Source organism: Cyprinus carpio, chromosome B6 (genome assembly GCF_018340385.1).
Source record: "Cyprinus carpio isolate SPL01 chromosome B6, ASM1834038v1, whole genome shotgun sequence".
Lineage (NCBI taxonomy): Eukaryota > Metazoa > Chordata > Actinopteri > Cypriniformes > Cyprinidae > Cyprinus > Cyprinus carpio.
Window position 1 is genome coordinate 11,367,644 of NC_056602.1, and position 25,524 is coordinate 11,393,167.

General features: G+C 41.0%; 1 protein-coding gene across 2 annotated transcripts in view; it reads right to left on the bottom strand.

Annotated features, from left to right (window-relative positions):
• The window catches only part of sept9b (septin 9b), a 73,470-nt gene that overhangs the window by 33,164 nt on the left and 14,782 nt on the right, over positions 1-25,524 (bottom strand). Inside the window, exons 1-2 of one of the 2 annotated variants that reach the window (XM_042725716.1) lie at positions 11,740-11,893; positions 1,916-2,180 (exon numbers count right to left, since the gene is read on the bottom strand). In XM_042725716.1, the coding sequence (XP_042581650.1) occupies positions 1,916-2,180; positions 11,740-11,761 (287 nt within the window). In that variant the 5' untranslated portion in view covers positions 11,762-11,893. Of the gene's footprint in view, positions 1-1,915; positions 2,181-11,739; positions 11,894-25,524 lie in introns of those variants that run through there. The other variant, XM_042725715.1, reaches the window with a different exon arrangement.

Sequence of the window (25,524 nt, forward strand, 5' to 3'; positions counted from 1 at the left end):
TTCTGGTTTCTAAAACTGTTCAGTGTGAATTCAGAAGTATTATACAAGTTGGTGATTTCATATGAATTAGTAAAGTCTGACTTAAACAAAAATGTATGATTTGTACAAAAAGGAGATTGTACAAATTTTCCACCAATTGCCAAATAGTGAATACTTATGAATTTGAACTTTTACATCTAAAACCAATATTTAAATCTCTTTTTATTTTATTTTAATATTTTTTGCTCCACCAACAAACATAATTTTGAATAAACAAAACCAAAGCAGAATAAAAATCATTATGTGTCTCAAAGTAACACACAGTAGTGACTATTTCCTAAATGAATCAGTATTTTTGAACAAATTGGTTAAGTGAAGATTCAGTGACACACAAAAAGAAACCGACTGCTGTATAATGCACATTTCAATCCAAAAACAGATCTAACTCATCCTTAATGAAAATCAGGGGTTGTGCTGTAAATCCTGAGAAAACTGGAACAGCTGGGGCCTCATGTATAAATCTTGCGTATGCACAAAATGGGCATGAAAGTGTGCGTACGCAATTTTCCACACACATAAAAAAATAAACTAGGGGTAAATATGTGCGCACCAATAATGAAGTTAAGCACTGAAATGTCTTGAAATTATTATCCAGACATTAACATTTTTATATAAATTTAAATAGAAATATTTGCAGTGGCTGTGCTGCTTTGAACAATTTTCCTTTGGTATGTGATTTAATGTTTTAATCACAGAGAAGACTGCTTGGTGCATGACAATTCCGCTTTAAATTGTGTTCTAAATAGCAAAACTCATATTCTGAGAAAATACTTTTGGGCCAGTAATAATCAATGATGTGAAGTTGACTTTTTCTGATGGCTTTGGAACATAGATGGTAAAGACAGACATTAGGAATCGCTCTTTGATCAAACAGTCCATTGGCAGCTTTGAACAGGTTTGATAACAGTACTCTAGAATCTCTGTTCACAGAAGTCGCGCACAGACAGTAGCCTTCATGCTCTTCCCAATACTGTGACAAACGCCAATGTATTTAAAAGATAGAATTTGAAGGAAAAAGATACGTGTCTTTTATTTTCAAATTATTTTTTCATTGACGCTGTGAGTCAGACAGTTATTTACACTGCAAAAAAATAAGGCCTATCTCTTTCCATTAAAATACATAAACATTCTAAAATATATATTTACCTTATAGGCAAAATTGTATAAATTTGATTTGTTTAAAACCATTTAAAATACTATTTGGCCAGTGGAAAAGAATGAGAGCAACTTTAGAAACCTTTCTCTCAAATGTATTTTCAAGGACACTGAATAGCATGATGTCTTAAAAAGCATTTTTAGTCCATATCTCATATTTTCCTAATGTATTGTACCCTTAACTGCGTTAAACATGGTGTCATGTGGATGGAATATGCATGGAAATAATATGCAGATGAGGTTATGCATAGTAAAAATAGGCATTGTACGCTCCATATATGGTGATTTCTGGGAGGAGTCAGGGTGGAGATACACATATACACAGTTCCGCTGACTGGGATTTAAAAAGGGATATTTACGCAGGTTCTGGTGTGTGCATGGGTTTATAAATCTGAAAACATTTGTACGTATGCAAAATCTAGCTTTTGTGTGTAAACACACTTTCAGGGTGAAATCTACGCAAAGTTTTATACATGAGGCCCCTGGACTTGCAAGACTAATGCAGTTTTACACTTGCATGTTCTGATTAGAGTCTAGTCTTATTTTATTCTGTTTGTGAACTACAGAGCTTACTTTTCATCTCTCACTTTTACCACAGCAAGACCACACAGATGGAATTGCTAGACAATGCCACACAAGGCAATTTTGGTTTTGCCAATAAAATCTAGTAACTGACAGGGACATTGTGTCTATACATGTGACTATACATGTTTTAGTTTACCTGGGAGAGCCTTCAATAGCTTTGCCATTGTTGTTGGATGAGATGTCAAAGCCTAGCTCTGTTCTACGTGACACAGGTTCAGGGGTTCGAGCTTTGGGCTTTGAGGTGTCAGGGGGCTTGGTACCATTGGAGCCCAGCTCATAATACCGTCCGCTGGTCGGGGACATGGCTGAACGCTGAACATTGGATGGTGCTCGCCGTGTGTGAGGCGATGAAGAGTGTGAGGAAGAGTCCACATCTTCCACTTCAAATGAGCGTTTCAGGGCTGCAAGAAAATGACAAATTAGAAAACCTTCAGCTTGGAATTTACTGTTAAATTCCTAGATTCATCTTTTGTAGTTAACACATGCAGATCTAACCATCATATTCTAGAGAAAGATTTGAGGTTTAAAATACAAATTATGTAAATGATACAAAAGAAGCCATTCATTTGTACTCAACCTAACAATTATATTTTATAGTGTTAGTAAAGTAATGGAAAGCTGAGGGCATCCAGACTGTGAGGCACGTCGCCCAAACCCACAGCAAATATTCTGCAGATGGTAACTAGGGTGCACTTATCAGCCCAGAAGGGTTATGAAACACCATTTTATGTTATAATGATTTTTCAGTAGGGTGGAACAGCCAGATTCAGTTCTCTGGCCAAAGACTGGGCCTAAAACAGCAACAGTGTGTACAGAAATACACTTTATTAGATATCAGTGACTGTAAAAGTTAACAAAATATTGGATAACAGCTGAAATATAAGCAGAAATAACAAGCACAATATACTCAGTTTATCCTTGAAATAATTACTAGGTAGTTCAACTTTTCTCAGAAGGTCCAATTTGATTTGCTTTTACAAAACAAAAATTACATTTTAAATATGAAAAATATTAATATTGTTGTGATATCAAGCTGAGGATGTGATAAATCAATTTTTGCTTCCTTTCCTCATCAATTAACACCTTATGTTAAAGACAATCACTTGGATATGAGATATTCAAACTGTAAATTGGTCAGTAGAGGAATAGGAATTTTAATTTTCATAATCTCTCAGGCACTTGCAGAAAAATAAAATAAAAATAAAAATAACAGATAACGTTCATTGTTCTGTTATTAACGTTTTGCCACACATGGCAATAGAGAATATGTGAGGATAACTGTCCATAAAAATGACCAACCAGGCCTTTACCAGGCCAACACCTGCATTCACTGCTAGTGAGTGTTAATTATGATTCCTTTCCATGATACTAAGCAAAATCTTTCTCATTTTACATGTACTTATTGGAAAGACACCTTTAATCGTGGCCGCAGCCACCTTAGTACAGAGAATACTCTATTCCACCAATATACAAAAGTGAGAAGGACATGGTCAGATCTACACATATGATCACATTCATAACTCAGACAGGGAATCTTAAAAATAAACCATAAGCTTCTGCCTCACAAGCCTAAAACAAGAAACAATCTCATATCAGGTCATACGACATCACTAACATGGCCTGTTGTAAAGTGTGCTGTTTTTTCATGCTTGTCTGAATGCAGATGTCCTGTTTGGTGGCAGTGCCAGCATCACTGTTGGAGTGTTGAAGGTCACAGAATATCCAGAAGAGCTGCCCTGGTTCTCTTATTTAATTAAGCATTTTAGTTGATCTTCTAAGACATGATGGATGAACTGGTGGCCAAAGGCTTTAAAGCCAAAATGGTGTGTGTGTGCAGTTATAATTATTCTTTATTATTTCCTCTTTAATGTATTATTGTCTGCACCAACACCTGCTGACAGTCAAATCAAGCTCACCATGGACTGTTCACTCAGACAGCACAACTGGACACTCTTCACTTCTATAGAGCTCTCTCTATATCTGCTTAATTCATATGCAATTGCAAATATATGAAATCTAGTTTCCACAAAATAAAAAAAGTAAAAATTATGAGATACAAAGTCTAATTTTTGACATAGTCATAATTATAACATATTGTTAAAATCATAATTATGACTTTTTATGTCATAATTATGTCACAACTGACTTTTTGACAAAACTTTGATTATGAATTTTACATAATAATTATGACATTTTCCTTTGACTATTTATCTCATTAAAATAGTTGCCTTACCAATTATTTTCTTTTAATGTGGTGGTAATGGGCTTCCATACAAATCAGTCTCATTAGTATACAACATATGATTAAGTTGAAAGGAATTTGTGTCTGTTTGTGGATGTATGTTAGATGGTATAGTTTCATTTTCACTCTTCCTATTTTTATATGCTGGCTAAAAAATATCCACTGACAAAATACAGGCCTATACCCCTTCAAACTGCTTTGGCCAAATAAGCATCTCACGAGAACATGTGATGTGCATTATGGATGCTGTCACTTGACCATGCAACAACTGCCAGTCTTCCTTTTGAAGGAATCAATTCTTTGACTGGAAAAATGTATGTATAATGTAAGACAGAGCTAAAACTCTTGAGCTGACATACATTTTGCCCTTTTTATTTAATGACATCCGAATACAGTAAATGGTTAAACACATGATTTGCTGAAAAAGAAAAGTTTTCCACAATAACAGCTTGATAGTAAAGTTAATAGCAGTCTGTCATAAACTCGAACAATTAAATAAAAAATCTAAACTGCTCGTTTAAATGTCTTACTCACTTCCAGTATATGTTTTATAATCAAATCTGGATATGTGAACATGGTCAGAATAAAACTTACAGTCTAAAAGAGATCACAAGCATGTCCAAACCACTCTGCCACTGGATTCAAAATCCCACAGCCCAGTTGTTTATGACTTGCAAGAAAATACAAAATATAATCTCTCTTAAGATGGGACAGACATTCCAGACAAAAACCTTCTCAGATACAGTACATGTACTTGAGTTTGCCAAAGTGCCTGCAACAGTCACAGTGTTTTTGAAGAGATTCTCACACTCAGTAATGAACACAAACTCCCACAAACAGTAAAAAATTAACAAAACATACAATAAACAGTACTTATAAATATTCTATAGCAGATGATTTTGTTTGTCACTCAGCACACACCGATAATCTGTCCTTATTTGTGTTTTATTTGTTCAACTGCTTTATGCTCATGTGAACAACTTGGAGTTTTTGAGAAAAGCAACAGTTCATTAACAGCTTCAGTAGGAAAAATGAAAGAACACTGGGAACCTTCCATGATATTCATATTCTGCTCTGCAAAGTCACAAGCACTTGTTGTTTTATTACATGTAGGTCACAAAAAAACAATAGACTGTATTGAACTGTATTCACCCATACTCTTGTATTTACCCTTGACGTGCATTATCAAAATAATTAATATGACATTTTAAAAACCATTATAACCCAACAAAGTGCAACAAACATTATTATGAAATATGAGACTTTCTGTTTGTGAGGAAAATATCACTTGTGAACGCTTGTGAATCATTTAAAGTTTTATTTTGTCAAATTATGTAAAAAGTGTGAAAATATAATTTAATTGTTTGTATTTATAATACATAATAAAATGCTGCATAAGTTATTTTCCCAACTGTCATTTTGTGTCATACAAAGTTAGTTTAAATGATGTTTGCACATTTGGGTTCAGAAAAAGAAATTAGCTGTGATGCATGTATATTCACTGCTGAACATACTGTACAGTACTGCTGGACTGGACAAATGTAATAAACTAGTGAGAATGGGAAAAGTGTGTTTTAAAGGGGTTTATTTTTAAAAGTCCATGGGGCCAAAAGTGCCCTTACCTGAAGTAACACCCAGTTATACAATAATGCTATTTACATTAACTATTGGGGGAAGTCGTGACCTAATGGTTAGAGAGTTTTACTCCTAACCCTAAGGTTGTGGGTTCGAGTCTCGGGGCCAGCAATTCCACGACTTAGGTGCCCTTGAGCAAGGCACCAAACCCCCAACTGCTCCCCAGGCGGCGCAGCATAAATGGCTGCCCACTGCTCCGGGTGTGTTTACGGTGTGTGTTCACTGCTGTGTGTGTGCACTTTGGATGGGTTAAATGCAGAGCATGAATTCTGAGTAGAGGTCAACATACTTGGCTGTATGTCATGTCACTTTCTTTTTTTTTACTTTTTCTTTTACCCAATTTTCTTGAGGGAAGTTCCAAATAAAATTTCACAACCCATAGATCAGCCTTTCAGAAACCTGCTCACACAGCTGTTTGTGTACTAAAACTATTTGCTTTTAAAGGGGTCATATGATGCGATTTCAAGTCTTTCTTTCTCTTTGGAGTGTTACAAGCTCTTGGTGCATAAAGAAGATCTGTAAAGTTGCAAAGACTAAAGTCTCAAACCCAAAGAGATATTCTTTAAGACGTGTTAAGACTTGTTAAGACTTGTCCATGCCCTCCTTAAACGGCTCGTTTACATACGCCCCCACATGTCTACATCACGATGTGGGAAGATTTCCATAACGCCGCCCAAATTTTCACGCAAAGAAAGAAGGCATAACCTTTCGATTCTCGCTGTTGCCGCTGGCTCCATGTTGTGGAGACGCTGTTTCATTGTGAAAGCGAAAATACTTTGTTTGGCCTTCCAAAAGAGGACACAACTAAATCAGTGGTTAAGTTGTATTACAACACTGTTACAGAACAGTTCAACCCAAATATTCAGATGTGTGCAGCACATTTTATGGAGGACTGTTTCCTGATTCTGGAGGAGAAGACTACAATGCCAGCTGTTCTGACTGACAGTCTGTAAGTATGTTTACATATGTAAAGGATTTGCCACTGATGATTCAAATGTGAGTTTTGAGCAGTGTGGAGCAGTGGTTCTCAATTCCAGTCCTCGCGCCCCCCTGCTCTGCACATTTTGTATGACTTCAGATGTTTGTTCTATTCGAACATAAGTGCCCTGCCAAGTGGACATCACAGGATATTCTGCCATGATTCAAGTTCGAAGCAAACTTATATGTTCCATTTAAAGTGCATTGAAGTGTGCGAGATGTGAATTTAAATTGTATTTATTTAAAGAGGTATATGATGTCACACTTGTCCGTGTGTGAAGACGTTGCGCAAATCCGTGAATGAATGTTCTGAAGTGAGGTAAACGTCAACATGTATGCAGAGTTGGGGGGGGGGCAAGGACAGGAATTGAGAACCGCTGTTGTAGAGTAGCGCTTGTTGTTTGTCGTTTCTCTGATCAAAAATGCAGACATGGTTTTATGTTTACGCGGTGCAATGCAATGCAGTGTGTAAAAACACAGTATAAGTCATTATAATCTGTAATTATGTCCCCACTGGATGCAACAAATGCTTCGTTTGTAACGGGTTTTATTGTTTTTGTCTTGTCACGCCGGTGTTCTGACCGGGATACGCATTACAGTATGGCAAGGGGCATATCATTTCTGTCACACGCTTGAGGCATTCGGCCAATCACAACACACTGGATAGCTGGCCAATCAGAGCACACCTCGCTTTTCAGACCGATGAGCTTTGTAAAAAACGACACGTTTCAGAAAGGCGGGGCATAGAGGAAAAACAATAATGACTTTAAGTGGAAAATAATGTGTTTTTTGAACCTTAAACCACATAAACACATTTCATTACACCAAATACACAAAATAATGTTCTTTTAGCAACATCAAATGACCTCTTTAAACGTTACATGGTTCAGTGCTGCATCTACAGCTGTTTGGCTCGGCCAAGTATAGCCCAAGAGCTCCTTTTGGCTTCAGTTTCTGAAAAAAAGCCAGCATCCTTTTAAAGGGATTATGGGAACACTCCATTTGTCCACCCCACGCACCTGGAATTAAAGTAAAAAACAGAGAAAAAATAGGAACTGCAAGGAGGAAATCTATGCCAGAACAATACGTATGCGAGCGTGTAGTTGTTCACAGATATCCTATAATAAGCTCTTACTTCCATTATAATCTACTGTTCTTAGAAGCAACTGCTCTTAAACCAATTCAGAAATACTCACAAATAAATGCTAGGCTGAAGTAAGTCTGATCCAACAGACCTATACTACACATGCAAACAGATATAGCTGGATAGAGAGGAAGGGAACGTTTGGAAACTACCTGTATTCAATTTCCAAAATGAGAAAATGTAAATGAATTAAAAGCAGCTACATTATACCTTCTGAAAATTTTATTTAAACTCCATCCAGGTGTGTGTTACCAGTCAAGTATTTCCTTGTGCTCCCTGCATCAAGCAAGTCACCCATCAAAACAAATCCCAAATTTGAGGCCTCTGTTTGTAAAGTAATGCCTGAATATCAGCAGTGATTATCAGAAAAGTTCCTACATGAGCTGCTTTTAAAAGCCCCAAAAGTTTGCACTGGTTAAATATCCACTATTTTATCACAAAACACAACTACTTTTGAATGATCATCAGTGGGGAAACCTTTTCTCTTGCAAAATAGAGCTGTGTTAGTTTGACCATGCTAAACTGTTAAACCCACCATACTAGACACCCAGCAGACGTAAAATAAACTAAGTGTAAACAAGCAATTAGATTGTTGAACTAACAAATATCTAAACACATCTATATGGTAAAAAAAGTTAAACTTTTGAAATTATTTGACCTGAAGTCCTTAAGTCTCTCTCCTGAGCAGCACATAATCATTCGATTTAGAACCAGACCAGCATATGTTAAAGCAGCCAACCTTCACTGGAGCTTTATTTTTCTTGGCTTCCTAACTAGGCCTCTGTGTTGAGGCTCATGGCGGCTTTAGGGCAGACCATACGTTAAGATAGATAGACTTATATTTCCAGTCCCTTCATAGAACTAAAGAAGCATCAGTTTTCATTTGTTTTATTCCTCAGAAAAGGGCTTAGAGGAGTATGGTGTCAATTAGAAGCCAACAGAAAACGGCATAATTTGAAGAAAATTTATAATAACAATAAAAATTTTGCCAACATAAAAGATCAGAGAACCTTTTGAAACCAAAGGGGTTATGTGCAGCATTTGCCCACAAAGCACTTAAGAATGCACTTTTGGAAAATTTACTAGTCGCTTAGTATGCCAGAAAATTTATGAATTATAAGTTGATTGGCAGAGATCATAGAAAATGCTAAACATAACTGTTTGCAAACAAATTATTAAATTATATATGACAGTATTAGTTTTCCAAAAGAAAAAAAAAAAAGATATATACTGAGATTATGTCACCAATATTAACATGACTTTTTTATTATATTATTTTTGTTGTTGGCCTCTAGAGGCCTGTTCACAGCAAGATAAATGTTTGGTGTGATATACATTTTAATTTGAATCAACTGAGTATTTTGTTAAGAAACAGAGAATATCAAATATCTGAGGAAGAGTCCAGAACTGGCTTTTTTATCTCTGCACTCTTGTATTTGGTGGTTCTTTCTTCCCTAGTGGGATTTTCACACTAGAAATCATTAAATAGTTATCCCTGGATCATTCCCAACAGAATCCTGGGTTATCTTGCTTCATGTTTCACACTGCTCATAATTTATCCATGCATATTAATTAATCCCATCACCATTTGACTTTTCTCCCCTCAAACACAGAAATGACTGTTTATACAACATGCAGTGTTTCTGTGACTGTCCAAAGCATATGAGGCATGTGATTGTTTCTTTTGTTGCTAAGCATCTAGCCATAACATACTAACACTGCACAAGTTACACAGCAAAAACAGGGCTAATCCCGCACTGGACATAGGTTTCATAAGCCTGGGTAAAAAGCAGTACAAATCCTGCTTCTAAATTACAGGTGTGAAATGAAAACACCTTAACTACCTTGTATATTTAAAGTGAATATTTGCACAGTGATTTGTCTGTAAGGGCAGGGTAGTGCTGAGAGAATTCTGTGCTACTCTTTCTCTGAATCTCTCTGCCAAATCTGCGGCTATCCAAAGCCCTTAAACACCAGTATTTCTAAATGGTAAGACTGAATTTTCTGTTATAAAATATGAGAGTAATAATTACTGACAGTGTGTTGGCTTATGTGTGTGTGTCTGTGTACACGCGCAAGGTCACAAGTCATTCAGGATATACCATACGCCTCTGTAATGGAACAAGACCAGCACTTGAGCTTTCAGTTTGGAGGTCACTGAATGCAGGATGTTAACTTTAAAGGATGGAGAAATTACACAACCATGTCATTAAACTGCTGGATGAGTGATTTTTTAGTTATCCATATGTAGTATATGCTGTCTGTGATCACTCAGTATATGTGTATCATTGTGACTAGGCCATTGACTGAAAACAGTTAGTTTTTAGAGCATTCGACAATATTCTTTAACCATATTTTAAAGAATATAGAACTATTAATTAAATTACATATAAAGACATACTTAAGTCCTATTTAATTGGTTAAAAAAAACACACTAAAGTTCAGATAATTGCATTTAATATAATTTTGATCTCTCAAAATAGCCCTCTCTGATTCCACAATAGAATCCAGAGTGTTATCTACATGTGCCACATGATCAGTGTTTCTCTCTGTGTGCTTGTTATCTTAACTATGCTAACGTGTTGACATGTAACATAATCTTGTTTCTGAGCTCTGAGAGGAGACACAAGGGCCAAAAAGTTCTAGGATTCTCTGCCATATCACTTTCAAAACAATCTGGTGGGTTAATTACCATGGCAACATGTCCAAACCAATGGATATGCAGAACCAGGAAGTAGCTCTGCCCGCAACTTCCTCCACGAAGCTGAATTTACAGTTTGGAAATCTGTTCTCAGCCCTAATAACAGACACACACACACTTCTACACAACACAACACAATCAGCCTTACACAAATACAAAAAGCTTTCAACACAAATATGAATGCCCTGACACTTTCACAGACTCCATCTCATTCTTTTAAGATATATTTGAATCTACAGTATCTATAATATTCTGATGCAGAAAAGCTCCAATGCCCCTCTGTGGTCATCTGTTAAACTGCATAGCAACTCAAATTCAGTCCAGTTCTTACAATATCAGTTCATGATGTGACATGTAAAACACATGGTGACATTCTGATCAACAACATAGAGACGGAGCGATATGGTGTGCAAAACTAATGGATAAATAAATTAAACACAATATATTATATCAGGGTGTGTGTAGGGCATGTGGCATTGCCAACCAGAACAGCTGATGTTACAAAAGCTCCAAAGATGTGAGGCATGCCACACAGCAAACCCCTCCCTGCACAGCTGCTCAACGATGTTATATAGACACAATATTTATGGGAGATTCTGCTGAGTAAGGTAAACCTTCTTACTGTCACTCACACACACATACTCCATTGAAATTCACTGGGAGTTGTCTACATGCAACAAGTATATTTCTTGTTTCCCTTCAAAGTGAACACTGACGTCAATACGTTCACCTGTAAAATGTGTTTATTAACTACATATAATTGAAAAGAGAAAAATACTTGAAATGCAGAGAGAATTTGAAATGAGTTACAAAGCAGAAACTAAAAAGAGTTTCCACTTCCTTATTGCTAAAATCACACCCTTGGTCATGTGTCTTCCTTAAAAACAATCCACATAGACCAAACATAATGATTTTTGCACTTTGCATCTTAGAAAACTGATTTCCTTTTTTGTAAGAAAAAAAACTGTTAAGCATAGGTAGACACAAGTGACAGAATATAGTTTATTCAGGCCAACTACTGTACTGTTACGACAACAAACTGCTTTGATCCAAATTTAACAGACGGCCAAACACAGAAACTGAGAGTACTGAGTGTCACACCTAACTGTGCCTGACCTGACCTACCTGCACAAAGCAGAAATTACATGGTACTTTCGCTAAAGAATAAAAATGATGCAACGAACAAATTTCAAATCAATTTATGAGGGTTCTCATTCACAGCTGTCTTTTAAACTGAAAGAGAGAGAAAGATTTACTTACCAGCGATTCTGTCTCGCTCCATAGCTGGATTATGGCTCCTAACAGCCACATGTGGTTTCTAGCGTTTCTCCTCCTCTCCCTTTATTTGCAGACTTCCCCTTTTGCATTTTCCGAGAGTTTAGTCGCTCTCCCCCTCTCTCTCCCTCTCTCTAAGTCTGTCTGTTCTCTCACTTTGTTCTTCTTGTTTTTCCCTTCCTTTCTTTCTTTCTTTCTTTCTTTCTTTCTTTCTTTCTCTTTTTCTTCCTCAATTTTGATCTTAAAATTGTTTAGAGTGTTTCATTGACAAGTGTATCCAATGGAACTTCGATGAAGTGCTGATCATATGCCTTTATTCGATCTTCTTTCGTCTTTCTTTTGTCCTCTTTTGACACTGAAGCTCTGATCTGTCTCAAATATGTGGATAAGCCATGTGACTATCTTTAAACAGCCTCATGCCCTCACTTTGAATGAAAATGAGAGAAAACTTAAATCACTGTGTTTGATACAGCTGAATTGAATTGCAATATTTCCTAAGTCCAGTAGATAGTGCTATGCATTACATGAAATGAACGAAAGTTACAATGTAAAATGAGCTGTGTCCATTATACTCACCCTCAGGCCATCCAAGATGTGTATTTTTTTCTGATTTTTTTTTTTTTTATGTGATATTTTTTTTTAGAGGTGTGGGTGTGAGCATATTGTTTTTGTTTTATATCTAAAGAGAATATTGTTGTTATATGTGATCTCTCATAAACCTTACACATCTAAGGTCAAAGGTAACATAGGACTTTGATTAGTGTATGTGAAAGACATTGGGAAACATGACCTTCTCTCCATTTCCAAGAATAAAAAATGCCTTGGAGCACTCTTCCACACTGATTATTATTCCTTCTGGGTCACTGATGACGCAGGCAATATAAGCCTATAATAATCAGGTTCTAGAAATAATTGGCTTTTTCAAAAAAATATTGTATTTCTTTTGCTCAAATATGTTGTTTATGTAAATCATCTTACAGGGTATAAGACATGCTGCCAGTCTAAATATCAGTGATTCACTACTATCGATTTTAAATAATACATAACATAAAACTAAGGTTTCAAAGTTGATTGAAACTAATCTAATCATATGCAAATTGTGAATCACTGAGGGAAAAAGCAGAGTGTGCCACTATAGAGGAAAGACATTAGATAAGAAAGTAATTTTTAGAGGCGTAGCAGCAGAGATTAAATTAGAAGGTTTGTTTCAATAATAATAAAAATATATATTGGCAAAATCCCAGCAGTGGGCCTCATTTCTATTTTATGGATCATAAAACCAGTTAAAACAGCAGGTTAAAAAAAAAAAACGCAGGTTATAATGTCTGGGTTACTATTGCAACTTGTTTCAATGTAGTTCCACTAGTGGTCGCACTTAAGAGCTCCAAACACCTCTGATACTTCAGAAAAGGCCAATAAGAAGTTAATCTGCATGCTGCTCCCCTGGACATGCAGGTATAAAAGGAACCTGCTTGCTCCACTCATTCAGGTTTCTGCTGAGGAACAAACAAAATGTCTGACCATTTCAGCAGGTAGATGGCGCCGGTGTATGTGGCATGCCGTCTACCTGTTGGGTTGTCTATCTATGTTTTAGTATTTTTGTTATTGCTAATAACAGGTTTTGTTCAACATACCTTCTTTTTGCTGGTTTACGACCGTTCCCAGCTGTTATCCATCCAAGTTTCGGTTGAGACCTTCTTTAAAAATGACTATAAAGATTCGCATCTTCTTCCACCACCACTACTGGAGGATATTCCGTGCTGCCTGCGGCGACTTCCCTTCGTCGCTAAACGATGCAGACGTGGCAGAAAGCGTGATGGAATTATTACCAGACTAAAGCGGACTTTTGGAGCCCGGAACTGCATTAGGTCTCCCAGACAAACTACGGTTGAAACGAAGGGGCGGAAAATCACTTGGCGGTCGTGGGAGGCGTTGGGTAGTTGGCTTGTGCCGGCTATCCCCGAAAAAGTAGCCGCTCCTGGCCGCACCGCGGTGGTTCGGGTCTACGAGAGAGGGGTTAACCAGCAAAATCTTCGGCCCCTATGCCGTGAGCAGCAAACGACCAGGTGCGAAGCGTGATTGAACATGGCGTTCCTTAATGTACAGGCAGTTGGAAACAAAACCTTTATCCTGAACGACTTTATGGCGGAAAACAAGCTGGACTTCTTGTTTTTGGCTCAGACGTGGCTGAAGATAGGAGATGTTTCACCGATGTCAGAACTTTTGCCGCAAGACTGTTTGTACTTTAACACACCGTGAAAAACCAGGCGTGGAGGTGGCATTATGACTATCTTTAAGGATGATTTTAAATGTCGACAAATAGTGCTTGCCCTTTACAATAGCTTTGAGCTCCAAGTGTTTCAGATTATCTCAATAAATCCTATTACCATTGCACTTGTGTATCCCCCCCCCCCTCCCAAGACAAACAAAGACTTTATTTCTGAATTTTCTGATTTTTTAGGCAGACTGACAACGCAGTTTGATCATTTTTTAATCCTTGGGGACTTGAATGTACATCTCTGCTGTCCTGAGGACGCAATCTCAAAGTAGTTTGTGAATGTGACTCTTATGACTTAATACAATGGGCAAATGGGCCTACTCATAGATTGGGTCATATGTTAGATCTGGTTTTATCTCATAACCTGCCCATTCAGGACTTAAATGTTGATGAAGTGCCCTTTTCAGATCATAAATCAGTGTTTTTTAATCTGTGTATTGCAAAGACTTTAATGAGGCCTCGGACAAAAAAGCGGGCTAGAAAAATAACTCCAGCGACGAGTGGTGAGTTTGCAGAGCTCTATGACAGAAAGTATGCAACCACATGCTCTGAAACTGCACTCTGCTCTCTAAGTGTTGATGAACATCTCTTGCAATTCAAATCTGTCTGCTCTGAAATTCTTGATGTTATTGCTCCACTCACAGTTAAACATACTAGGCATACTTCCTCGCCATGGGTAAATGATGACTTTCGCACGCTGAGACGACTGTCTAGGCAGGCGGAGAGGAGATGGAGAAAATCTAAAATTCAAGTGCATTACAACTTTTTCAGAGGATCTTTGGTTACATTTCAGAAGGTGTCAAAGGACGCCAAGCACAAATTTTATTCTGAGACTATTTTAAAGAATGCTAATAATCCCAAAGTGTTATTTGACACAATCAATGTGGCTATAAATTCTATCCAAAATTTGCATCCGCACTCCTTAACTATCACCTGTGAAGAGTTTCAAAAAATTTTCAAAGAGAAGATTGAGAACCTCCGTGCTCATATACCACAGGTAGGGGCTGATGTTCCCTCTCCGTCACCATGGAATTCCCATAGTGACTGGAGCGACTTTTATCCTATGACTCGATCTGCTCTAGCAGATATTATTGCACACTTAAAACCTTCCTCTTCAAAAGACGACATCATGCCACCACGGCTTAAGCAGATCGTGGATACCGTGGATTTTTTTTTTTTACTTAATTTACAAATGCCTTAGCCAGGGCATATGTCCAACTGATTTCAAACATGCTGTTGTGACTCCTTTGTTAAAACGGCCAAACCTCCCTATGGACAACCCAAATAAATTTAGGCCGATTTCAAATCTGCCATTTTTAGCTAAGTGCTAGAAAGAGTTGTTTTTAAGCAACTTCAAGACCACCTGTGGTCGAACTCCATAACTGAGGTGTTTCAGTCTGGTTTTAAGTCAAGGCACAGCACTGAGACAGCACTGGTGAAGGTGCTCAATTATATTTTCTTGACTCTGGACAAAGGGGAAAACTCTGTATTGATGATTCTTGATCTCAGTGCTGCGGTTGATATGGTGGACCAGCGTCTGGAATCTTGGGTTGGCCTAAAGGGGAATGTCTTTAAGTGGTTTAAATCGTATCTTGCTGATAGATCTGTTTCTGTGTGTGTAAAAGACTGCATGTCCCGGTTATTGTGTGGGGTTCCCCAGGGTTCGATTTTAGCTCCTATTTTATTCTCTCTATATATGCTGCCTCTTGGTTCTATGTCTTTTCACTGCTACGCGGATGATGTACAGATTTATTTTCCGGTAAAACAGTCAAATTGTAATACTTTCGGTAACCTATTAGCTTGTGTTCAGGAGGTGGAAGACTGGTTGGCAGCTAATATTTGATTTATTTTTGGGTAGAAAAGTAAAACTTTTCTATCTCCGGCAGATATCAACAGCCTAGAGTTGCTGGCTGTACTGCTGGCCCTGCAGAGGTTTTGACCATTGATTCAAGACAGCAACACATAGCTGGCCCCAGGGCCTGTGCAAGTATGCGTTTCCCCCAGTGAGCCTGATTGCACAGACACTGTACAAAGCCAGGGAGGAAGGAAAACAGATCTTGCTGGTTGCCCACCCAGACTTGGTTCCTGGAACTCTCATTCCTCGTGACATACACTCCTTGGTGAATCCTCCAGTAGAATTTCTCAGGGGCAGTGCATGATTTGGCACCCATGTCCAGACCCCTGGAACCTCCATGTCTACCACCAATGGGCTATCACCAGTGGTAATAAACAGTATCACTCAAGCCAGCAAGACCTGTTTTCCTTCCTCCCTTGCTTTGTACAGTGTCTGTGCAATCAGGCTCAGTAGTGCAGTCTCAGTTGAATGGCCACTCCTGAAACCTGACTGGTTAGCATCCAGTTTGTTCTTCTGTGAAAGAAACAATGATACCTGGTTGAAAACAACTCTTTCGAGGGTTTTCGCTATGAATGGAAGGAGAGAGACAGGTCTGTAGCTATCTGTAAGTGAAGTGTTTAATGTAGGTTTTTTGAGCAGTGGGGTTACCCCAGCCTGCTTGAATGAAGTGGGGAAGGTGCCTGTGATTAGAGATGTGTTGATAATGTGTGTGAGTGCTGGTAAAAGTGTGGGAGAGATTGCTTGGAGAAGGTGTGAGGGGATTGTGTCTAGAGGGCATGTTGTAGGATGGCTGGAGAGCAGAAGTTTTGATATTTCTGCCTCAGTGAGGGGACAGAAGGAGAAGATGGGAGTTTAAGCAATGGGTTTGATTGGTTTGAAGTCCTGTGTGTGTGAGGCTGAGAATTGACTACTGATTGTTCTGGTTTTGTCTGTGAAGAATGTGGCGAAATCATCAGCTGTTATAGAAGTGGTGGAGGGGGACAGGGGAAAGAATTGAATGATTTGAAGAGATTACGTGTGCCTGGAGTGCTGTTGTGGAAGTTGTGGAAGTATGAAGATTTGGCAGTATGGATTTCAGCAGAGAAAGATGAAAGCAAAGCCTGATACATACACTCTAAAAAATCCTGGGTTATTTTTTTAACCAAAATGCTGGGTTGAGCATTTTTTTGGGTTATTTTTTCTGTGTTTGGGTAGTTTTTGTGTTACCCAGCTCCTGGGTCAAATGTAACAGCCCATTGTTTGGTTTTTTTTTGCAGCTCCTGGGTCAAATGTAACAACCCAATGTTTGGGTAGTTTTTGTATTACTCAGATCTTGGGTCAGACGTAACCCAGCGGTTGAGTTATTTATCGCAGGGATTTTGCTTCTCTTCTGAAGAGAGCAGTTATAATTGATGTATTAGTCGGTAAAATAGTTTTGTATACATTTTATTTTATCTATAAAATCGTTACTGTGCTGTATATCATTCAATTTTATGCAGAGCAACATACAGGCGCGCAGTATGAATCACCTTTAACTAGTGTCGCGGCCTTTTCGCGTGATGGAAAAGCCTGATGCTTTGTATTAAATAAACGATTTTATTCATATAGATACAGAATACAAATACTTTGGATGTTAAAATATTTCATCAAAGCTGTTTACTGTTTGTTTTTGGGCAGGTTATAAAGGCAATCGCAGTATATTTAGGCTATGAGTGAAACGCAGGGGGGCGGCCTCAGGCGTGAGCGGAATAAAATTTTTTGTGATCCTAGCTCGGGCACGAGAACCAGCGTGGCGCAGCGCAGTTACGGTGGAAACAGAACAACAGAGACTGGTTAATAACACGTAAATTACTTCTGTTTAACGTTTAATTTTTACTTTTAATGTTTGTTAGACAAGGTTATGGGCAATATGTATAGCCTATTAAAAACGATATAAACAATGCTGTAAATGATAAATAAAGGAGAATAAAGGAAGTTATCATGCAAACCAGTGGTTGTGTGGAGTATTTTAGAAAAGTTTAGAGGATTTAAGTTAATCTGTAAACATTATTTAATGTATGAAGTAAAAAATAAGCTAGTAATAAAGTAAAAATTAATAAACCATAGCTGGGTTAAATCAAGAGATTGTTTTGTGTTATGTAAATAACCCAATTTGGTGGGAAATATTAACCCCAAGATGGGTTCTGTCCTATATTTACCCAGCCCTTGGGTTAATAACAACCCAAATTGGGTTGTTTTTAACCCAGTGTTTTTTAGAGTGTACTCAGGTCTGACGGATCTTTTGATTTTCTCTCTGCTGCCCTGAGTTTGGTCTGACGCTCGCAAAGAACATTGGATAACCAGTGGTCAGAGGGGGCAGCCTGTGCTGGCCTGGAAGAGAGAGGACAAATATCGTCTAGACAAGAGGTTAAAGTAGAGCATAAAGTGTCAGTTGCTGCATTCACATCCAGAGGTGAGAAATGGGTAGGTGAGTGAAGAGAGGAGGATACTACAGATGAAAGATGGGAGGAGGAAAGGGAGCATAGGTTTCGTCTAAAAGTAACCGGTATAGGGGTTGGTGGCACATAGGTAGCAAAATGTAGTTTAAATGTAATGAAGAAATGGTCAGAGATATGTAGGGGTTTTTTATGGGTTTTTTGTCTGAAATTGTTTTGTGTGTGTAAATTGATTTTATTTGTTTGGTTGATTTGTTTGTGTTTTTTGTGGTTGTTGTTTTGAGATCAAATGAAGCAAGGAGTGAATGGAAGTCTGTAGCATAAGGTTTGTCCAGGTGAATAATGAAGTCGCCAGAGACTTAAAGTGGACTGCCATCCTCCGGGAATGAGAACAGCAGCCAATCCAGTTCCTCTAGGAAGGTGAATTACCACCAGTAAATTACCACAACCTGGAGTTTCTGCACAACCTGATCACTGTTATGATTGACTAACGTCATTGCATAGGAAACACTATCAACGCCCCTTTGCTATTGCTTGTTTTGAGTGTTTTGACATTATCAAAATAGAACAGTCATCTCCAAACAAAGCAATATGAAATCATTAACTTGATGTTGATGCAGCTGCAGTCAGATCTTATAACTGCTTCATCTTTCAACAAATGTTTCTTTGTGAACTCTCCATTATGTTTACAAAAAAAAAAAAAAAAAAAAAAAAAAAAAAATGCTCCAAAGTCCGAACAATCCCCTTACCTGACCTGGGATGCCTTTAAAAATAAACTGTATAATTGTTCCTTATGCTGGGATCCTTCTGATATCTGTACAAAAAGGTCCTAAAAGACTAAATCGGCTTAGTGTGTCCCTGATTTATGTATGGAAAGGTATTAGAGAATTTTTAGGCTTATTTTGTGCCTGATTTTAAGGCTGGCCACACAATGGGGTGTTTTAAGATTTGCGGCTTGTCACAAGCAATTTTTTGTCCAAAAAATCCTCTATTGTTTGGTGTTATTACGATTATTTATCTGCTCCAGATCGAGACGGCGCATCCCCAAACTCAAACTCTTGATCGGGCTGCCTCTGACATGATACCTGTGATAGCCAATGAGAGCGATCAAGTGTCACCTACCGGATGTTGCGTGCTTCTATAGCTAAAGCTTGGCAGCCACAAACATACCACAAAAGCAGAGAACATCACCCCTATTTTTTTATACTTTGTTTTACACTGTGAAACAAAATGCGAGCCAAGAGAGCCAGCTGACCACATTGATTGTCCTCTGCTTGTTTTTATTCTCTAGTCAGGTTTGATCTTGCAAGTGTCTGTGAGATCTCGTGTCACAGTGAAATCGTTCCTACAGTCGACAAGTGTGTGGTCTCGCAGTCTGCTCAAATCATCTAGTGTGCGCATTCAAAGGATTATAAGACTAAAGAAAAAGTTGAACTGTCTTCATGTCTGTGGTCTCACATGATTTTAAAATCGTTTTTAACATCTAGTGTGCGCCCAGCTTAAGAGGATTTCTGATCTTTCAGATGCTGAAGCTCCCATGAGAACTCTCTACACTTAAATGTGCAAGAGGAGAAGAGATGTGGTGTAGAATCCAACACTGTATAGGACATCGTTAATATAGACTTTGTGACATCAGTGGTTAAACAAAGCATCTCAACCCACTCAGAGGCAGTTCAGAGATGTGGCATAAGGGACTCTGTTCCCTCCATCAGTGAATGAGGGTTACCATATGTAAACTAGGCGTTCCCTTTCAGTCAGTCACTTTGACATTTTGTCAAAGTCTGACACTGGGGTCCCTATACTAAACGCCACAGCTGCTGAACTCCATTACAAGTCCATGAGGGACACAAATGTTAAAGGGGTCATAATTAACAAAAGCAAAAAAAAGACCTCTAACACTAGCTTGCTCTATTGTTTTTCTATTCTATCTGTTTTATTTTTTTATTTATTATATTATTTAAAAGCCCTTGCTACGTGTACTGCATTTAAGCTAACTGAGACTTGTTATAGCACTTTTATATCAATGCTCTTTTGTTGTTTTTTATTGCTTCCATTGTCCTCATAAATGACTAAATGTAAATATATAATACGATTTCACCTTTTTAACTTTTATTAGTGTAACTTTGTGAGCATAAACAACATCTGCAAAGTTAAAAAGCTCAAAGTTCAATAAAAAGGGAGAAATTGTCTTTTACAGAATTAGCATAGCATCGCCTACAGTGAACGGCTGGTAAGGGACTACAACAAAATAATTCTGGGTTAGTGACATCATAAACCCAGGTAAACCCCGCCCCTGGGAACATGCAATGAAGTGGGCGAGGCCATGCTGTGCTGCTTTTAAGAAGAGGAAGAAAATTAGGGGTGCATGTAAAAATCTATTCATATACTGCATGAATTGTGTGTCTGTCTTCCAGTGATTCTAATGGATTCACAAGTTTCAAAATCAATGTTCTAAAGCAGCGGTTTTAAATCCTTTTTGTCTCTCTCTCTCGTTCAGATCAGCTCAGCTCCAATAATGAACTGTTCCATTTATACGCTTATATTTTCACATAGCTATGACAAATTTTAATTCGTCCCTGTCTTCAAACGACTTACCAGATGTTTGGAAATCAGTACATGTGCTGGCCCTGCTGAAAGGGGGGGGGGGGGGGGGCCTCCATCCTCGATAATTACCGCCCTATTTCTAAATTGTCTGTACTTGCAAAGGTCCTAGAGTCTCTGTATCCTGTTTAAGAGGCTCCGGGACATTGGCCTGGGCACTAAGGCAGTTGACTGGTTCAGAAACTATCTTGCCAACAGAAATCAAACTGTAGTTGTCGATGGGCATAGTTCTCCCTCACTGGGGGTCCGGCAAGGTGTCCCTCAAGGGTCTATCCTTGGTCCGGTCCTATTTACCATCTACATAAACACCATTGCCTCTGTAGCAGATAATGGCAAAATACACCTCTATGCAGATGACACAGTACTATATTGTTCTGCCCCCACCCTAGCTCAAGCTTATCAATCATTACAGCAGTCTTTTAATTTATTACAGGCCACCTTCATTGAACTTAGACTGGTATTAAACGCTGGTAAAACTAAGGTGATGCAGTTCACAAAGTCTCGCACAGTACCCTCATCAACCACCTTAGCCATTTCCACACTGGATGGGAAGGGTGTTGAAAATGTTTCATCTTATAAATATCTTGGTCTGTGGATTGATGAAAAGTTAACCTTCAAAGTACATATTGATAAATTAGTGAGAAAGCTGAGAGTAAAGCTTGGCTTTTATTTTAGGAATAAATCCAGTTTTACTCTCCAAGCTAGGAGGAAATTGATCAGTGCCACTTTCTTACCAGTCTTGGACTATGGGGATGTTATTTATATGCATGCTGCCTCTACTACGCTGCATACACTTGACACAGTTTACCATGGTGCATTACGGTTCATTATTAATGCCAAGTCACGCACGCATCATTGTCGCCTTTATGAGGCGACTGGTTTTAGCTCTTTAGGTCTGCGTAGATGGTTCCACTGGCATATTTTTATTTACAAAGATATTATACGGTGATCTACCCAGCTATCTTAACAATCTGTTGACCTGAAATCATTCCATTTACAATCTCCGCTCCGTTAACATTCTCGTTCTAAATACCCCATGTATAACAACTGAACTTGGTAAGACTGCTTTTAGTTGTGCTGCTCCTTGGTGTTGGAATTTGCTCCAAAAAGTTTTGAAGCTTTCTGTTTTTATTCCACTTGAACATTTTAAACAATTACTTAAATGTTCCAAATCTGAACAATGCACATGTTTTTAATAACCCTTTTATGTTATTTTAAATTGTTTACCATGTATTGTAAATCTGTTTTGTTTGTTGAGTCCATTTTTGTGATTCTGTGTAACTTGTGTAATTGTTGCCCCAGGGCTCCCTTGTAAAAGAGATTTGAATATCTCAATGGGACATCACCTGGTAAAATAAAGGGTAATAAAATAAAATAAAAAAAACAAGCGTTAACCCCCTGGGGTCAAAGCCCGCACCAGTGCGGTCTGTCTCCTATTTTCTTTATGACTACGAAAAGAACTAAAAATACTTCCTCAGTTTTGATGGTACAGATAAGGTATTGTTTGAAACCTTAAAGGGTCTACTTTTATTTGTGTATCATTTATCATATGCAGTTAAAGACAACAACAGTCAAGCACTGTAAAAGTTTTGCCACAAACTCAACTGACTGGCTTCTCCTGTATTATTTCATACAAGTTTCTTCAGACCTTAGAACTGTACACGAATTATGAGTGTCATGAGTCCGGACCCGGTGTTCCTCCCTGTCACCACCCAGAGGGCGCCACTTCCATTCTCCCGGACTCATTAACTTCACTCCGCTCAGCTGTGTCACCCACTCACACACTTACACTCACACCTGGACACTAGTTCGACACACCTGTCACATACTCACACACAGCTGTCCCCCATTTGTTCACTAGTATATATTCTCCACACTCCCACCTCTCGGCCTGCCTGAATTAATGTTATTTGCTATGTTTGTTGTCTTGACGTGTCTCTAGTGTTTGCATTTCCGGCTTGTTCCTGTGATTCGTTTCTGTTTTGTTTTTGCCGTGTTGGCCTTTTGTTTATTAAAAAGTACGTTTTCCCCTGCGTTTGGACCCAGACCCGGTTTCTTCCACGGCGCCCTTTACTGCGCCGTGATAGAATTCAGGCAGCAAATATGGGTCCAGCAGGGATGTTCCTCGATGTCCGCCAGGGAGATCGGAGCATAGAGGATTATGCCTGGGACTTCGTCGGGGCGGCTCGGTTTTCGGCGACAGAGAAGACCTGTCTTATGGTCTTCTTTTGGGGAGGACTGGCCGAGCCCTTTAAAACTTTAATGCCATACTGGCACCCCGACGAGACGCTGGAGGACTACGTTAACCTGGCTCTGCAGCTGAGTGGCTCAGCCGTCAGGGTGGGGGGGCCGACCCAGGAAGTTCCCGGCGAGGCGGCGGGGCTCGCTTCCGGCTTTCACGAAGCGGCCGAGCCCGCAGATGTTCCCTGCGAGGCAGCGGGGCTTGGTTTGCAGACCCATGAAGCGACTGAACCCGTGGATGTTCCCTGCGAGGCGGCGGGTGCCGCTCACAATTCTCTCGAGTTCCCCGAGGCGGCGGCGGTGGCCGCTCACGACTCTCCTGAGTCTCCCGAGTTCCCCGAGGTGGCGGCGGTGGCCGCTCACGACTCTCCCGAGTTCCCCGAGGCAGCGGTGGTGGCCGCTCACGACTCTCCCGAGTTCCCCGAGGCGGCGGTGGCCGCTCAGGAGTCTCCCGAGTTCCCCGAGGCGGCGGTGGCCGCTCACGACTCTCCCGAGTTCCCCGAGGCGGCGGCGGTGGCCGCTCACGACTCTCTCGAGTCTCCCGAAGTCTCCGAGGCGGTGGCGGGTGCCGCTCACGACTCTCCCGAGTCTCCCGAAGTCCCCGAGGCGGCGGCGGGTGCCGCTCACGACTCTCCCGAGTCTCCCGAAGTCCCCGAGGCAGCGGCGGTGGCCGCTCACGACTCTCGCCGTCTCCCGAGTTTCCCGAGTTCCCCGAGGCGGCGGCGGTGGCCGCTCACGACTCTCCCGAGTCTCCCGAGTTCCCCGAGGCGGCGGTGGCCGCTCACGACTCTCCCGAGTTCCCCGAGGTGGCGGCGGGTGCCGCTCACGACTCTCCCGAGTCTCCCGAAGTCCCCGGCGCGGCGGCGGGTGCCGCTCACGACTCTCCCGATTCTCCCGAAGTCCCAAAGGCGGCGGCGGTGGCCGCTCACGACTCTCCCGAGTCTCCCGAGTTCCCCGAGGCGGCGGCGGTGGCCGCTCACGACTCTCCCGAGTCTCCCGAGTTCCCCGAGGCGGCGGCGGTGGCCGCTCACGAGTTTCCCGAGTTCCCCGAGGCGGCGGTGGCCGCTCACGACTCTCTCGAGTTCCCCGAGGCGGCGGTGGCCGCTCACGACTCTCCCGAGTTCCCCGAGGCGGCGGCGGGTGCCGCTCACGACTCTCCCGAGTCTCCCGAAGTCTCCGAGGCGGCGGCGGGTGCCGCTCACGACTCTCCCAAGTCTCCCGAAGTCCCCGAGGCAGCGGCGGTGGCCGCTCACGACTCTCCCGAGTCTCCCGAAGTCCCCGAGGCGGCGGCGGTGGCCGCTCACGACTCTCCCGAGTTCCCCGAGGCGGCGGTGGCCGCTCACGACTCTCCCGAGTTCTCCGAGGCGGCGGTGGCCGCTCACGACTCTCCCGAGTTCTCCGAGGCGGCGGTGGCCGCTCACGAGTCCCCCGAGTCGGCGAAGTTCCCGAGGCAGCGGCGGTGGCCGCTCACGACTCTCCCGAGTTCCCCGAGGCGGCGGTGGCCGCTCACGACTCTCCCGAGTCTCCCGAAGTCCCCGAGGCGGCGGCGGGTGCCGCTCACGACTCTCCCGAGTCTCACGAGTCCCCCGAGGCGGCGGCGGGTGCCGCTCACGAGTCCCCCGAGGCGGCGGCGGGTGCCGCTCACGAGTCCCCCGAGGCGGCGGCGGGTGCCGCTCACGAGTCCCCCGAGGAGCAGGCGGGTGCCACTCATGATTCACCGAGGCGGCGGTGTCTGCTCACGATCCTGGTACTGCCCTGGGTTCCCACCCCACCGGCTCTGCCTCAGTCCCCTGGTCCCCCTCCTGCACACGGACCTGGACCTGGACCCAGACCCCCCCCCTCGCGCACAGCCTCCTCCCTGGGTGGGGGGGGGGCACTGGAACGTCTGGAATCTGTTCCTTAGAGGGGGGGTCCTGTCATGAGTCCGGACCCGGTGTTCCTCCCTGTCACCACCCAGAGGGCGCCACTTCCATTCTCCCGGACTCATTAACTTCACTCCGCTCAGCTGTGTCACCCACTCACACACTTACACTCACACCTGGACACTAGTTCGACACACCTGTCACATACTCATACACAGCTGTCCCCCCATTTGTTCACTAGTATATATTCTCCACACTCCCACCTCTCGGCCTGCCTGAATTAATGTTATTTGCTATGTTTGTTGTCTTGACGTGTCTCTAGTGTTTGCATTTCCGGCTTGTTCCTGTGATTCGTTTCTGTTTTGTTTTTGCCGTGTTGGCCTTTTGTTTATTAAAAAGTAAATTTTCCCCTGCGTTTGGACCCAGACCAGGTTTTTTCCACGGCACCCTTTACCGCGCCGTGACAATGAGTTTCTAGAACGTTTGACTTCCTAACTGAACTCCTTTTCACAAATTGAA